The sequence below is a fragment of the Caloenas nicobarica genome, chromosome 5, assembly GCF_036013445.1.
Source record: "Caloenas nicobarica isolate bCalNic1 chromosome 5, bCalNic1.hap1, whole genome shotgun sequence".
NCBI classification, from domain to species: domain Eukaryota; kingdom Metazoa; phylum Chordata; class Aves; order Columbiformes; family Columbidae; genus Caloenas; species Caloenas nicobarica.
This window is the reverse complement of record NC_088249.1, coordinates 54680576-54698425: the sequence shown is the minus strand read 5'-3', so window position 1 is coordinate 54698425 and position 17850 is coordinate 54680576. Positions and strand designations below refer to the sequence as shown.

General features: G+C 36.1%; 1 protein-coding gene across 11 annotated transcripts in view; it reads right to left on the bottom strand.

Moving 5' to 3' along the window:
* The window catches only part of SOX6 (SRY-box transcription factor 6), a 377869-nt gene that overhangs the window by 232588 nt on the left and 127431 nt on the right, over positions 1–17850 (bottom strand). For 10 of the 11 annotated variants that reach the window (XM_065635311.1, XM_065635316.1, XM_065635314.1 and 7 more), the window contains one exon: positions 5740–5983. In XM_065635311.1, the coding sequence (XP_065491383.1) occupies positions 5740–5979 (240 nt within the window). In that variant the 5' untranslated portion in view covers positions 5980–5983. The remainder of the gene's footprint in view (positions 1–5739; positions 5984–17850) is intronic. The other variant, XM_065635317.1, reaches the window with a different exon arrangement.

The following is a 17850-nucleotide window of genomic DNA, read 5'->3' as shown; positions in this document are numbered from 1 at the left end:
GTAACCATCTTTTATGCTAGAGCTAGTAAATCTAAGTCCTCGATCTTTCAAACCTTTAGACCTGTGCTTAACATTATAATTGCTGGTAGTCCTAATAAAGCCAAGTTAAGCACATACCCAAATGCTTTTTGAATCAAAACAACATGCTCAGGGGAAAAAAAAACCCCACAAACCTATCTTTTCTGCAATATATTTCTCAAATAAGTCTATTTTATGGAAAAAATAAAATATCATATCATCTGCTTTTTCATACTCTTTAGTTTCAGCCAAAACTTTGTACTCATGCAATTACATATGAAGGTATTTATCTCTTTAGTTAGATAAGAATTCTGATGCACTACCTGGCATGCAAAAATAATGTCACAAGCACAGTAGAATTGCTTTCGATCATCACAAAACTCAGATTTCTACACATAAGTAACAGCTGCATGAGCAATTTAGCAGAGACAGAATTGCCAGAGTTTAGGGCATTCATATTTGATGCATTTTATATGCTCATATCTAGCCTGTAAATGAATAAAAATAAAATTTCAAAACATGTAATTGTATCTATAACTTTTGAGAATTTGAAGCCGTGAATTTATATAACAACAAATTCACAACGTTTAGCATGTGTAAATGTTTTTTAATGATCTTTACTGAAAACCTGAGTTTATTTTCCTTAAAGGGAAGAACTTTCAACAAGAGAAGTTAACAGCAGGGATGGGGGAGCGACAGGATTGTGCTTGTTTTATGTAGAGCCAGTAAGCACTGAAACATTAAGACTGTCAGGATACCACTTATTTCTGCCTTTCTGATGCCAGTAGTTTTGCTGAAGCTACATAAAGTTAAATTTGATACTCAGTGATGTAAAATTATTTTAAAAGGAACAAATACATGTGCCATTAAGAGATCTTCACTTTTCCTGCTGTATATACAATCCTGCTATCAGCACCACTGAGACATACGTGCAGACACAGTGGAAAGGTAGCACGCCTTTCACTCGTTTGGCAAGAAGTCAACAAAAGACAGAGACTTGACATAATTATGAAATATATCTCAATGTTGCCATTTGAGATAAAATCCAATGAGATACATTTCATTTCTAAATCCAAGCTGTCTTTGAATGATGTTACAAAATGTATGGGGAAACGTAGCATATATTTGAAGGTAATTAACTTGTATTTGTATATGTTTGTTTTGCCTCGGTCACAGAGAAATAACACCCATCCTTTAGACTCAACTTGCTGCTGTGGTTCCCTGTAACAGCCTCTCACTGGATCATTCCAAGCAACAGTAGAGCACAAAGGTGCAGATGCCCTCATTTGGTGCACGCACACTCTATGTACCTTCTGAGGTGCTGGGCAGGGGAGGAACATCGGTAGGAAAAGAAAAGAGTACAGTGACCGTCAGAGCAACCCATCAGCACCCACAGCAATCAGCACAGCACCTGCAAGCTCTTCACAAACCCTCTCTGTTACCAGATTGTTATACTGGGATCAGGGATGGGAAGTCTATTTTTTTTACTGTTGTGGGGGTGCAGGGGATTGGGGGAATTCTGCAATTTGGAGAAAGATTGCAGATTGGATTAGGTTAAAGCTGCTTAAATGTATCATTCACAAGGCCCACACCTAACCCTTACAGCCATGAGAATGCACCATCTCATTCCTCAAAGAAGATCAAGGCATTTGTCCATCTGATTTTCCATCTTGCTGTTGGCACTGCTTTCTGCTGATACTTCAGAGCAAAAATTAAAAACCTTCATAATTTATCTCACAAGCTGTTTGGGGCTCTCTATGAAGATGAGGACCATTCCTGATTCTCCAGTGAACAAAGCATGAATTATGATTCTCCGTTTACTTACATATTTACTACTAAACATATTCTTGGCATACAACAATTCGGTTACTACTAAATTTAGCAAAAGTAAGTGCTGTTGGTTTCCCCCCTCATCCTCTCTCAGCCTGTGGCCCCAAGAGCCAGGTTTTGGATGCAATCTAAACATTTGACGGTATATCTTGCCTGCTATTCACTGTCCATGGGAGAAAACAGGGTACTTTCCTCACTATCTTAGTACCACTGTGCCCTCTTCCCTACAGTTTACTGCAGCAAACAAATACATCCTTAGCCTAAAACAGATTTTATTTTCTAGTAGAACTACAGGCAGCAATAATTACCCATATGTCCAGTTATTTTTATATTAAGTTGCAATCAGAAATATACATATGATCTTTTCAGCTCAGCAATATGAAATTACAGAAATCTTTTGGTTGGTTTATTTTCTCCCACTGTAACATCAAATTGGCTGGTGATATGATACTCGCAGTGTAAGTCATTACAGGTCTGACGTTACAGTTGTGTATTACAGTTGTTACACATTGCTGAATCTGTCAAATGAAAAGGGAGCACAAAGGGAATTTCCAAATGCAGCTGCTATTTCCCATTTGTTAAATCCTTTTATTACACCATATAAGTACACAGCTGGGAAATACTATAGAGTGGGAGTTAAAACAAAATATTTTGGCTTCCAGACATTCAGAATACACAAAGGACTCAGTGGAAAGCAATGCCTGATATCAAAAGGGAGTGAAAGTTTGAAAACATTTCTAGCCGGTGTGGTTTTTTTAATGATAATACACAATGTAGTTTAAAGGTATCTTATATTACAGAAAGTGCTGCATACCATAAAGGGGTGGGTGGGGGGAATACACAATCTTTTTTTTCAGTCAAACTGCCCAACTACAGTATCTTTTTTTCACCTAAGATCGGTACGGCCCTCGTAGCGTGTTACGTTGCATACTGTGTGCTCTCACAAATTAGTAGTTATAAGGGTACAAAGGATACAGGATTGTGCCCTCATTTAGATACCACACAAATGAGAATTTTTTTCCTCCCTGTTACGTCGACACAACATTCTTTGAATTTACTATCTCATAACCAGACAACACACATTATTGATGCATTTTAATGACAGCACTCCTGTCTTTACTTCTAGTGTAAATGGTATGAGCAGGTGCTTCTTCAAATCTGCTTTGAAAGGATCCAGCTGGGAAAGGTCAGAAAGTGCTTACCTTCTGGGAGTTCAGTTTTATTAAGTAGAAAAGTGGTCACTACCACAGCACCTATCTCAAAATTGCCCAACCCACCTCCTGGAATTTGTCTTTCTGGAAAGAAATTCCTACACTCTCTTAAAGGAGTATGAAATTGCCTTAATCAGGAAACTTGAAGGCGCCTCTGAATTCTTCCTTAGCAATATTGATGACTATGTGGAGACTGAGGGGAACTCAGGGAAACTTTGTGCAATTAATTGAGGCTTAAAGATTTGCTCATGAAGGAAGGGACAAAAAAAATAAGAGAGAGAAAGAAAAAAAAAAAAGTCAAACAGATTACCTTAAATCACAGTCCCTCAAGGAGAAAAAAGTGTTTTTCACCACTTCACTATTGTGATTAACTAGTCATCTAACTCATGTAACTCTAAATACACTGGGACCTTGGTCTGTACATTTTAGATCTCTTTTTAAGTGTGACCAAACAGCATGCCTTAGAACTGCAGTTTTCACTTCTAGCCAAGCCTAGTAAATTATACCCAGCTCTGAGCTGGGCAAAACGATCTGTTTGGTTTAGCTGAGACCTACCTAAATAAAGATGACATACATCCACCAGATTTAACCCAAGGGAATTGTGGAAACACCTAATGATTTCCAGGACATTCATCTACATATGTGATGGAATATTTACCAAAAAAAAGGAGAGAGGAAAACCAGAGTGCTAAGTCACTCAAGCAAAGTTTACACACCTGTTCTGAAACATGCTAAGCTGAGTATTGATTCATGTCTGTCCAGAGGTACAGCAAGCGTTGACATGATAGTGCAGCATTGAGAAAGAAAACAGAGATTGCACTCTCTTGCTGAAAAGTGTAAACCCACTTGAGAGCAACACCAATGAGTACAACTGATCGTACTGCAAGAAGTTCTATCACTTTGGCTTAAGCATTACGCCAGGCCCAAGGAACAGCCTGAATCAAAACCAAATGCTTTGAGGGGCTCTTAGAGGCTAGGAGTTCCTTCCTCTCTGGGACACAGAGCCATTTTATCAATGTTATTGGTGTCCTAAGATCGAAATTCTCAAAGTGCAGATGCCTCTCTGAATTAATAGGAAAGTAGCTGATGAATTCACAAATTTATTTTTTTCTATCAGCAAACTTGATCAATCCTTTCTAGTCTGTCCTCCTGATAGCACAGAAATTAAAATTATTCTGGTGTGTTTATCGCATGACTTGGGCAAAAGAGTGACCCTCCTTCCAAAATTAGGTTCCATCTGACAATTCTGCCTAGAAGCCATATCCACAACTTACAACCTAACTTGCCAAGTTACCAACCTATAATTATTTTTCTTTAAAACCATTTTTACAGTTGAAATTTTGCCCTCTTCATGACAGTCACCCAAATATTTAGGAATATTTTAGGCTTGACAGAAAATTCTGCACTAGGTTAAATTGTGTGTTTCAGATTAGGTAGCATTTTTCTGGTTTGATTTGATCTTTTGAATCAATTTGATTTTAGAAAGGAAAAAAAACCTTACTATATAAACAAAATAGATACTATGGTAGTGATATTGTTTAATTAATTCCAGGCATCATAATATGCATGAAGAATTCCAGTATCTATGTTATTAATGCATTAGTATTTTTATTTCTAGTCAAATTTGAAATAAGTTCATAATTGCTAATCCTGTCCAAAAAAAATCTACAATTGTTTTTTAACCTTATTGAAAGCTGCTGATTTGTACAAAAAAAAAAAAGGCTTGCCAAAAAAATCTGCTCATAGACATTTACTAAAAATACAGAAGACATTTTATGAAAATGAGGAGCATTCCTTCTAAACTAACTGTATGAATGTAATGTCTGTGAAAGTCACTTTATGGATAGTCTGGAATTATGATGTTCTGCATTTACAGAACACCTGGCTGCTCAATGTATGTTAATTCTGTTCCTCAGGAACACATACCAGGAAAAGAAATTGACCAGGAAGTTACACCCATTCAGTCTTCATTCAGTTTCCCCATTTATTGTAGAACTTGGGGGATGCAGAGATAGAATAACAACTGCAAAAAAATTTTATCTAGGCTACTGAAGAGAATACAGATAATAATAGTGATCATTGCTAACATCACCTATATACAAACTGGTGATCTAGAGCAAAAGAGCATAACATAGTTACTCATAAACACCTTTGCCCTCCACAAAAAGTGTAATTTCCTACAAATACAGCAGGATGTTTGTCTCACCTAAAATGCCAGCCTCTTTGTTGTGATGTAAAGCTATAATATTCTCGATTGGGTGGGTTCTATTTCTGAGAGACAAGTAAAAAAATACATTAAAGTTTCTTCCATCAGCACAACACTTTGCAGAAGACAAACAGTTGTGAGCTACATCCCCCTGTCAGAAATTAATGCTTGAATATATGAGCTAGAGAGGTTATGACATAAATCAAGTTATGAATGAAAACATGATGAATAGATGCATTTCCTTTCCGAAGGTGAACTCATCAAATGACCTCATTCATATAGACCTGTATACTTAAGAAGATTATACAATTGTAATTTACAATTACATCATATTGATATTGATCTATTACTAACACCGACACTTTAACATTTAAAAAGCTTTACACCTGTGAAGGATTATACTGAACATGTCTTTCAAAATGGAAGTGAACACTCTTTTACAATACTAATTTAGAAAACCACTGTGAAACTCACCATTCTATGTTGGGCTGAGATGACTCCATCCCACTCAGGATCTTGTTGGATGGTCGTGACCAGAGTCGGTAGCTCCTCAGAGTGAGGTTTGTTGTGCATTACATTGTGTAGAGGCAGATGAGAGGTCGCATGCTGATCACTGTTGCCCTCTTCCTTGTCTCGTGATGCTAAGTCCTGGGTCATTGTTTCCTCTCCATCAGCTGCACATGCAAATGGAGAGGTAGCCTGCTTGGAAGACATTCTTCTACAAAACAAGAAAAGCAGACAAAAAGAAAACATTGGTGTTAAATGACAAAAATCAAGCTTGAAATAGTCCTCTAAACACACCACACTTGCCTAGAACACTTAAAAATTAATCATATGCAGTCAACAAAAGTACTCCAAAAAGTATGGGGTTTGGGGGATCTGGATCCAAAACACCAAGATAAAGTATTCACTGATGCCAAGTCAAGGTCAGGCTTAAATTATATGACGCAATTCTATTCATTAAGACTTGTCAAACAATATCATTTCCTCCAGCCATAAGAAAATAGTGATTTTATTGGTATATTTATGTTGATCTTACATAAGAGTTCAAGTCTTTAAACTCTTACTCCCACGAGCAATCTGAAGGTTATAAGCAAAGGTTTGAATGAGAGAGTTCACCATGCTTTCCTAACCTCATTCCTTGCAAGCAAAAGATGTTTTCTACACAGATGAGAATTTTAAATGCATTTTAAAATCTGCGAAATAAGTCCTTTTGCTGTCTGTTCAAAGCTGTATCCGCTCTTAATCTGTTTAAAATTTTACCCCATTTTACCTTTTGAAAAGTGTTTTGAGAAACTCATGTGAAAAGTGTCCTAAAACTGAACAGTTTTGTAAATGGATATATCACATCTGAGTAATCTTTACAGTTTGAACCAAAAATCAAAAATAATTATATTTCATTTCATATTAGGCATTGAGTACAGGATATAGCTCAACAAATTACTTCAAATGACTTAAAAATGTAATGAATAAATGCATTGATTTATGTTAAATGTCTTTCGCTAATAATGGCCTCTTACTACCATCTCATATGCAAACACAGCTTTCACCACAGTTTCTGCACTTAGATGAAAATATAAGTGACTTCAACTCAAAATCTGAAAACGCTTTGTTTAAAATTTCTAATAAGATTAACTGCAACTGTTAAAACAATCATTAATAAACCTGAAAGACAGCTAAAATATATTAGCTATTTTCCCAGGTTTTAGTAACTTTACAATATCCTTGACACTGAAATTGTTGAGAAACTAAGGAATAAGATCTTCACCTTAATTGCTTTTTAACAATAATTGATTTCATACCATTTCTTTAAAAATGCACAAATCAGTTAACATGGGAAACCACATGAGCATTTTTCAAATTAGCAAATCATTAACTTGCTAGTACTGTTTCTACAGACAAATAAATACTGATTAAAGGGTCTGGAAATCTGAGACTAACAGTTAAATTTACAAATCTGTCACATGCTTTCATGAATATTACAGTGAAGGAAATATCAAGTGCAAAGAAAAATAATTAAGTTAATTCCAATTTAAACAGTAGTTTTTATGTAGCAGCCTGTGTTTCATACAGGATTTAACAGCTAATGTTAAATTTCTCACAATTAATGAGGGAGTTCAGATTCAGTATCCTACAGTGAAAAAAAAAAATTAATATAGGATCAACTAATCTAATTATGTACAGTTCTATATGAAAGTATTACAAGCTTTGAAGTGCTTTGAAACATATTAAAACACTGATACCTATTTAGAATAACTATTCTGTAAATAGAGATAATCCTCCCTCTTAAACTCGATACTGGTGGAGAAAAAAAGGTTTGTATTTTCTTTAGTGGAGCCTGAGTGTAAGTGGGAGTCTAATATTAATGTTGCCAATAAGCAAACTGAGGAATTTAAACCATGTATTACATTCTTACTATGCTAGAGAATTTGTGTTGATGCTACAGCGAACATGCCAAGAGTTCAGCAACCGGCATTATTGTACATACTTCAAAAGGTTCTGGTTCATAATTACTATGATCCAAGATAAAATAAAAGGTTTACTTTCCCTTTTCTCATTAGTCACGTTAATGTAGTCACTTACATGAAAATGTAAGTCAATGTTCTATGCAATTTGGAAACCAGACATGAAAACTGAAAGTCACAATAAAGGATTTCATTTTCTTTCACCTTCTCAGCAGACCTCATTCCTGTTTCAAACCAAATGAGCTTCTGTGAAAAGCAATAGCTATGGCTGCTTCTTCACCATAAATAAATCATGACACAAAACTAGAAATGAAAATGTCTCTTAAGAATAATTTCAACTACAAACTGCACCAATGAATAATAGTGCACAATCCTAATTAAACACAACTCTGCAGCTGCAAAAATAGGCTGAATCTGTCCAAAGCTACGAGTTGGCTTTAAAGGCTGGTTTGTTAGGGAGTGTTTTCTTAAGGAAGGCTGGGCCCTCAGTCTTAATCAGCCAATAAATTATTTCCTGCAATTACATTAAATAGAAAATTATCTTCAAATTGGGAATGTTAATTGAAAATCAAAATTCAGACTGAAGTTTAGAAATTACATGCTGAATATAATTAGTCTAGAAAGGCTTCACCTCTATTTCATAAACAGGCTTTTGGTGTTTCCTCAAGTGACCGTTCAGTAAAGCTATCTACTGGTAATGCACTATCGAGGAAACACTTTCGTTGCCATATACACTAATGTACGTTCCTCTTTTTCATGATGTTTTAAATACAATTAAATAAAAATCTCTATTCACGTTCTTCTGTTTCAATTGATTACATAGAGAAAAAGGGACTCTGTTAACCTTTAAAATAAAATCATGTTGACAAAGTCTCATTCACTAATAATCTCAAGCCATGCCCAGCAACTTTTTTCTGTACTAGACTAAGAGAATGGACCAAGAGCAGGGTTCGAATGCTTTCTAGCTTCGCCTACCCTCTTTCTCCACTGCTGCATCATGGTCAGACACGTTTTCATACCACACTTTACTCAGTTACCTACAGTCCTGGAGCCTGAAAAGAAAGACAAGCTCAGGCAGGCCTCCCAGGCACTTGATCTCCCCATGACATGATTTTTAGGGATGTGTTTCATTTCTATTTCCCCTCAAACCTTTGTTAAAATGGCAAGATTCAGTGCATTAATTATGGTCAGAGGTCCACACTTAATAGTACCTTTCAGGTTTTTGCTTGCTAGATTTTAAACATTTGGGTAAAAGGGACAGAGATTCAAGACTCTGCTAGAATAAGCCCTCCACCATTTTTTCCCAGCACACTCATTAATCAATATACCCCAAGTGTACATGGCTTCTGAGGGTGCCAGGCTATGCACCAAATATTGATTATGCCTGGGTTATTAATCAGTAAAGCAGAGCAAATAAAAACTCTGTGACTGGGTATTAGCCAGTCAATTACCTCATGCAGGTTTTCACTCGTTACCTGTTGGTTTTTACTTAAACGTGAAAATTCTGTACACAGAACTCCATCAGGTCCAAAGGCAGAGTTCAGCCTGTAACTCCAAGGTCTCAACCAATTCAAAGGGAGAAGAATCTGGCCCGTTTGAGTAGTTTATGTTTATGATAACATTAAACCATAAAACAGGTTTGTTGGTTAAAATGTTTTAATGTTAAAATATGAGTATGAATAGCAGTCAAATTTTAAGCCATAATAACTTCCCAATTTTACATTTAAAATATTCAAAATGTGTTTGCTAAAATCCCCAGTGAGAGGGGGAAAAAAAAAAATCAATATTCATAATAAATAAGGCTTGTAAAAGGTGTCAGAAATTTACTAATTTCCATTATAATTTATTTTTTCTCATATTATCAATTAAATCCACTCAAATGATTTTTTAAAAAGTTTCTGATAAAAAATATCTCCCTAGTTATAACCCCTGCAAACAGGGGTTTATAATGGAAGTGCTGACACAACCCTAACTACAGCAGCGCAAATGGTGCCGCTATAATACACAAAATCAAGTTCTATTATTCTAAACTATCCTCGCTCGGGGGGTTTTCTTTACTGTGCTCCCAGACAAACTGCTGAAGCATGAAAAATTTAAATGCAATCAAGTGGGTCCAATTCTACTTTACTAGAACAAGTGTCTACAGTGGTACAATCTTAAAAGAAGACGCAACAGATTTGTTTGGTGCTTTTCTTTCTTTTTTCTTTTTTAGCTGTTTATTTATAATACTGCGCAGTGGAGATAAAATAAGAGAGGAAATTACACTCACATTATATCAGTATATTGATTACACAGCACACAATCAGAAAGAAAACTACATTGTGAGATTGTTGCTTTGGTTAAATTGGCAGATTAGCTGAACACAGCAATCACTAAAGGTGGAAAATATACCTAATGGGAATGAAACAAAAAGTTGAAAGAGGCCCTAATTATCTGAAGTCCTGTCACCTACTTAGTTTTGAGAATTAAATAAATCTTAGTTTGGATAGAATAAATTTTGTGTCATTTTGAACTCAAGACAGAACAAGAATAGGATCATTTATCAAAACCTCAGTAAAGCTGAGGAACTGGACCCCTGTTTCAGTCAGCCTCAATACTGAGGTAGTAAAGCTAAAATTGAACTGCTAAGCACAGTCCTAAACAGCTTCATTCTCTATATATCTAACATGATTTTTTAATTTAATCCAGAAAAAAAATTCTTTCTGCTCTAATGAAGACTGCCAGTCAGATTCTTGAAACATTAGTTTTCCTTTTTTCCTGCTGACAGTATGTGTTATACCTATCTAAATACAAATAATAATAGGGTTTTTTTCCCTAAGGTCTTTCTATGGTGTCAAATACTTCAAACAATGTATATCTTCTTTTTCAAAACAATTATAATATATTCCTGACATGAAAGGCTTCCAAAGCCCAAAATCTTCCATCCCTGCTGATTGCTCAAATGATTAAAGCTTACAAAGGAAATTATGGCGAAACCTGGAGTTTTAGCTGCTAGACATTGCAGAATCAAGCCAAAAGTATTAACAGAAATAACAACGTGATAGGCCAGACGCTATTTCAAAAACATATATATTAAGCAATAAAAAGATATATGACAAAGCAGACTTGTAGTTCGCTGGAGACTCCAGCTTCTGCTGTGCTCCAGCCTCACCAAGCATTCAGAAAGCTAAAGGCATGTCCACACTGCAGCTACATAAATGACCACTTTGTACTGCTGAGATACCCAAACCAGTTTTAAACAAGCTTGTTTCTGCTAGCACTCCAACTACAGTAGCATGGTACTCCAATGGACTAATTCATCCTGCTTTAGTGACTGCAGTATAGACATAACCCAGGTCTACAGCTCCAACAGGAGATTGGAACCAGATTAGATTAGAAATACATTCACTTACAAGGCTTTTATGAACAGTCTCCATTCCTTTTCCCCAAAGTGCCAAATTAAAGTACTTAAGTGCATGATTAACTGTAAGTATGCAAGCAGTCCACTAATTTCAAATTGGACTACTCCATTTCAAAAAGTTAAGCGCATGTCTAAGTGCTTTGGTGACTCCAGGACTAAATAAATTAAGAGAAACCATTTTTAGAAGTACTCATAATCTTTTAAATATTTCCTTCTAAACTTTTATGCTAATCTGGTGTTCACAAAAAGTAAAATTCAGCCACAACATCCCAGCCCTCCCCACCTTCTAAATGAGCAACAAATGTGCATGCTCCTCTCATAATGACTTACAGCACCTTCCCTTACAAGTCAGCACTCAGCTTTAGGGTAAATTAAATGCATTGTATACTTGTCTTTGCCTGCACTGCCCACAGTATCCTCCTCTTTCATACCTATGGCACATTCATCACTTGTATCCTTCACAGATCCTCAAAGTCCTTCTGAAACCCAAGAGCATACTCATGGAGCATCCTTCATGCAATCCAATCTATTTTGCAGTGCAAGTTCACCTGTACCAGTACAGGCCTGAAGTAGAACAGGCTACACTGACACAGTTGCATAGAAGTTACTGGAACAACTCACTTATAGCGGCAAACCAGTTTAGCATAGTTTAAACATTCAGGAAAACTGATCTTTATTTTTGTTGTATAAAGACACCAGTTACAGTAGTGTTCGGACAGACTTAAAGAAAAATGAACATGCTTCGCCAATAGCCAAAATATTTCACAGCTCTGCCCCTGAAAAACAATGTTCTATAGGCATAACTCAGTAATGTAATTCATTGTAAATCTAACACGATGATCTGTCTACCATTTTAGAATAAATAGTTATTTCCTAAAATTATGAAATCTCTTGTCTGTTTTCAAGGAGCCTTAGTAATTCAAATGAACAGTTATTGACAGACTGTTCTCCTGGGGAGACACACTCCAACATGAATCCCTATGCACAAAACCCATATAAACTGACAAAGCAGCAATGGGAGAGAATCTCCCAGTTTCTGTTCCTGGCTCTGAGTCACAGCAAGGCCTTAGGCAAACCAGCTCAACTCCCTCAAGCTCTTCCTTGGCTTCATTTTGCAGGAATACTACAGGACTTAGTTACATATAGATCATGAGCAGCATTGCAACATTAGAGTTTATGGTAGTCACAGGTATCACCTTAGAAGTAAAAGGTGGGGGTAAGGAATGGAAGCAAACATGATTCAAGAAACGACAGCTATAACATTAACTGAGCCCCCAAATCTCTAGCTGAAATAGGCATCAAGCTAAGCAATACACCCTTGACTTCCAACATACACACTCAGCTATTCTCGCATTTGTTTTTCCAATCCAGACAAATTACATTTCTGCTAATAGATATGAAGCCAAATCACAAAGTTTGACTTCAGATTCAGGCTTCCTTCAAAGCTCAGAGGGTTTGGAACAATTTTTATGGTATTTCTTCTCATTTGTAATCAAACAATGTGAGAGCTAAACAGACTTTTTTGGAAAGTCTTTCTCTTACATTCTGCTATTATAGTGACCTTCTCAGCCATGTAGTCGCAGTAAAATATTAGGGTTAGGGAACAAGTTCCTGTCTATTCATCCAGTTGTCAAAAACATTAAAATGAATGCAGGAAAACAGGCTCATAGCCTCTGATGACTTTTCAGTGAAAATCCAAAGTGTTTATTCAGATTCATCAAAGGCTAAAAATACAACCTACCTTTCTAGTAGGTTAAATGTTCCATTCTCTTTATTCAGTACCAGGAGCTTTCACTGAAAATGCCTAAGGTGAACTCACATTGAATGTGGTAAAGGGCAGTGAAAGAATAGTCATTTAGCACCTGGGATGTGCTCATCTTCAGTCACCATAGTTAATATTTTCTATAGTTTATATTTAGCTGACAATATTGCTGTCACGTTATTTAAACAGCTTGAGACTGTTCTTTGGACTGGAGCTCATATGCCCTGGAATGCTTTGACTCATGAATTGTTTCTCCTGATAATGTTACATCACGTAACCACCTCTGTTTAATTGGTTGGTATGAGCTGCTCAGTGGTGACCGCCTTTAAAGTCCTATGACTATGCCATGTGTCTCTGCCTATCCAGTTTCTTACTGTTGGAAAAAGAAAAAATGCAGTAGTGACTTCCAGCTATCCTCACCATTAACTACAGGAACAAGAGTGAGAGTGCCAAAATTTATCCATCGGCAACTTATTAGGATTTGTTCTTTTAGGCAACAAGTAACAGAATAGACAATATAAATAAAAGCAATCATTAACAATACAATTAAAACACAATGGTTGCTATAAATAAGCATTAATTCACATATTTTATACAATAGAATGACTTGTTTAGCAGAATGATTGTATAAATGCTTTTGATAAAGGATGCCTGAAAATACTAAGAGGAATTTATTTTAGCATGTTTAGACTTTGAGTTGAGACTTTGTGGAGAACAATACTTTTTTTTTTTTCCTTTCCCTTACAAAGCTAGTTAAAAACTTGTTCTAATAACTCAAAATCTTCCTGGCCACACTTAAACCTGATGGGCAGAAGTTCCTGAAAGGTTCATTAAATCCTTTCAGTAGTCTATGAGATACATACTCGAGTGGTAAGACACAGTATTCTTAATTTTTTCCTCCTACATTTCATTTTCAGGAGGTGCTTAAGATTCCACATAATGAGTTTAACAGGTAATTTTCAACCCTACAGGTGTGAAAACAAATGGTCATGTGCTATTTCTCTGTATCACTTAATTCAGAAATGAAATATTTTATCTACGGTCAGACTTCCCTCCTCTCCTTCCCTGTTCTCCTCCCTCCTTACCATATTTTTGATTCTTATTTCTAAATGAAATAGAGCACTTCAGTAGACAGTGAAATGAAGTAGCAATTTCAGGCTCACCTGTAGCCAGTTGCACTAAACCACCTAATTAGTACCTCCGTGTAACATGAAACAATGGCTCCACAGCTCAGTTACAAACTCTCTTTTTAATAAAAACCTTAATATATAAGCCTAAAAACACTTCTAGCAGGAAAAATATTTCTCTACTGGTTACACAAGCATCAAAGCACTTAAATATAGGTGCCAAACTACATTGCCAGGAGCTCTTAGTACTGTGAGGTAGTGTTACCTGACAGCTTGGTGAATATAAAATTACTTGTTTCTCCAACTGAAGACAATCAAATTGTCACCTTCCATTGTAATAATGCACAACTAGGGATCAGCAAAGTGCCAACATAATTACAAGGAAGAAAACAAAACGTAACAAAAATATCAAATCTAAATCTCTCAAAAGGGTAAACACATCCATCCGGCTATTCACAAAGAAAAGGAGGGATTTTATTTTTACTATCAAATATCCTAGTGTTATTTAGCAATAAGATTTATATGCCTTTCATTCAGTGAAAAAGAAAAACAGCTAAAGAAGATGATTCATGAAATACTAAAAATAAACACAGGTCAGAACTGTGCTGGGATATTACTTGTGCATGTTTAAAGTACTGCGAGTGTCATCAGAGATGCTAGGGACAAACATATGTATCTGCATTGTTGTTATTATAAATTTGTGAGGATTCATGACAATTAATTCTAGCTAGCACATGGTGTACTTTGGCACAATCTACGCATGACGTGCCACTTTTATTTGTTTATTTAAATGACTTCACTCTAAGAACCGAAAATGAAGTTTGAACTGCAAGCTGCCTCAGAACTGGGACTTTCAGGATATTAAAAACTTGAGGAAAAGCTTTGAATGAGGTAATCTGAATATATGAGAACTAACATTTTCACCATATATTTCTTTAGGTTATTCAGCAAGTGGCCTACATATTCAGGAGTGAAATTTGCATTTCGGTGACGCAAAGATCTCATAACCAGAAATTGTGTTTTATATGTACAGTAGCTCTGGGCATCCTATAAAATATAAAAGAGTGTCCTAGGTAGGATATATACTTGAAAAAAATATTTTCGTCTGGTTCATAGAAATGAACCTAAACTTAAATTCTTCTTGAAAAACTTGCATTATTAAGTGATATCATGGATTACCTTTTCTGTATCCAGTCACTACTAATGCATACACAAAGTTCTTTTGCATTTATTGATGTAAATGCACAACACCTTCACATGCTTTTCAAAGTTTCACCAGTTACAAAGGAAAACAGAAAAGCAAAATGTGCAAAGCTGAGAATCTGTCTTCAACATTTTTTTTTCTCTGAAGGAATATTCAAGAACAGCAGTAAGGTACATGCAGCTTTTTTCCACACTGCACAATTGCACCAGAGCCGGCTGTAATCCTAACCCTTGTGGATAAAGCAGGCACAAGGACTGCTTAAATATGTTATGACCCTTGCAGAAGAGGTTAAGGAAAAGACGCAGGCTCCACATAGCCGGGAACATCTCCTGTGCCTTGTCTTGTGCATCCCATCTCCAGGAGCTCAGGCGCAGCATCGAAAGGCTGGGCTTTCCAGCTGCAACCTGCAAGCAGGTTTTGGCCGTCGGTGCTTGCTCTTGTGCACTATGCTGTATCATGCGACACAGCACTGTACTAGAATATGGATACACTCTCGCTGATATTCCTAATTGTGGCATTGTTTTAAACGGGTTAAGCAGCAAATTTAGGACGACAGATTGGGACACAGGTCAGTGGGAACAGAGGAAGTAAGGAAGGTAGCAAAGACCCACAACAATTTTAAAGTCACAAGCAATTTGATCAGATAAAATGAAACTAAATAAAAGGTTCTGCTTTCTGCAACTTTGAGAAATTCTGATTTTTATTAGAGTCCTTACAAACAGGCTTTTACAAGGCACCATCATGCCCAATATTTTGAAGTAAGGCTTACACAATATGATCCTTCCATATGTGCACAATGGGAACCCTAAAATGTGTTTACAGATCCCTACAGGAACCACCTCATTTAGCAGTGAGCTGCAGCTACTACTGGGATAAAGGACAGGGTAGTCTGAAGCAGCATACTGTTCAGAAAAAGATTACTATGCCCAGCTGAAACTACCCAGGAAATATTTCGGAAATATGCCTGTTTGATTGGCAATGTGGCCAAGAACAACAATGCGGCAACTTCTCTCTTCCTCCCCACAAGCCCTCCACTGCCTGCAAGTTTTCATGGGAGGGAATAGATGGGGCCCTTTTTTCTTCATGTTAATTTACTTCAGTATGAAAATATGAAGACAAAAGATAAATAATTGCATCAGTCTAAGAGTTCAAAAAAAAAAATAAAACAAAACACTATCACAATTAAGCTAGCCAGTTGCCATTAAGTGCAAACAATTTAAAGTTCAATTCAGTGAGACTTTGAACCTCCTATCCTTTCACCAGATCCACAGATGAAATCTCTACCAATTTTAACTACCTTTAAAAAAAAAAAAAAAGTAACTAAGACATCATTATTCATAGTCTTATTCTCAGTATGACATACTTAACAATATCAAGTATTTTCATTGCTATTTATTTAAAAACAAAAAATCATTGTTTAATATTAACCAGTTTCCCAATGCAAGTTTTGTATTTTTAAGGAATTCATTAAGGTATTTGGACTAGGCACTGAAAAGAATCAGAGAACATTAAGAATTGTCACAGGTAAAACTTACACCACCTCATCATTCAGCTGGGAGAGGTCAAGCAGCACAGAGTCTCTGCATCCAGCTCCCTGAAACTGCAACCATTGCAAAGGACACTACACGTTCTCCCTGTCTTTGGGTTCAGTTCTGGAAAGTACTACAAAATTGTTAGGAAGAAATAATTTGCAATAAGTGAGGACCCTCAAGTATCCCATTTTCATGGAAGATTATAGCATACAGCATCTGATCTCTAACAAGAAAAAGGAAACATGCATAGCAAAATAAATCCTGAGGGTAAAGGTGGAGAGTGCCCAGGCTCTGAATTGCTCCACATTTCTAAGTGCTCAAAGTTATGTGTTAGTATTTTCAAATGCGTCGAAGAACATCATGAAACACAACTAGTAGAATACAAAGAAAAACATAAACCAGCAGATGAACGAAAGGTCCAGTCAAATGAAGTTGACCTCAAATATTTAGAAAGTAAAATACCAAATGTCTAAAACGCAAATGTTAATTATTGACAGTGATTTTAAACATTTTTACCATTACCATTTAAATTCAGTTAAATCTCCTAAAAGTGATTTTAGCTAAAATACTGAAATATTCTGTCATAACTTGTGATACAGCACGATTATCATTGCAATACACAGCACCTTGATCTGGTTTTCATCTCTGACCCATTTTTTCCTATATTTTAATGATAAAACATATGATCTGCATTTTTAAAGAAGTCTTGTCTTCTCTAACAGTGTCAATTTTTGCTCAGGGCTATATTTTGTAACAGTTCCTCACTTACGTTTATTGGTAATGATTTATAATAGACAAGCAAACAGCACATGATACGCACAGCCTATTCCTTGTAAAACCAGATTTGAACAGTTTCACTTTCTCGTGGACATTTGTTGAGAGCTCTATTATCAATTTCAAAAGCATTGCCAAACAGAACATAGAGCTTTACAGGCACATTAGGCTGGTACGGCTGTCATCTCTACCACGAACCATCAATGAGACAGACCGGTGTCTGTGGTTTTTAAACCAAATATGAATAGAATGGAAAAGAAATGCATCTTTTAATCTAGGAATTATGACACAGACAGAATCGTTACAGACTTTTGAGTATGG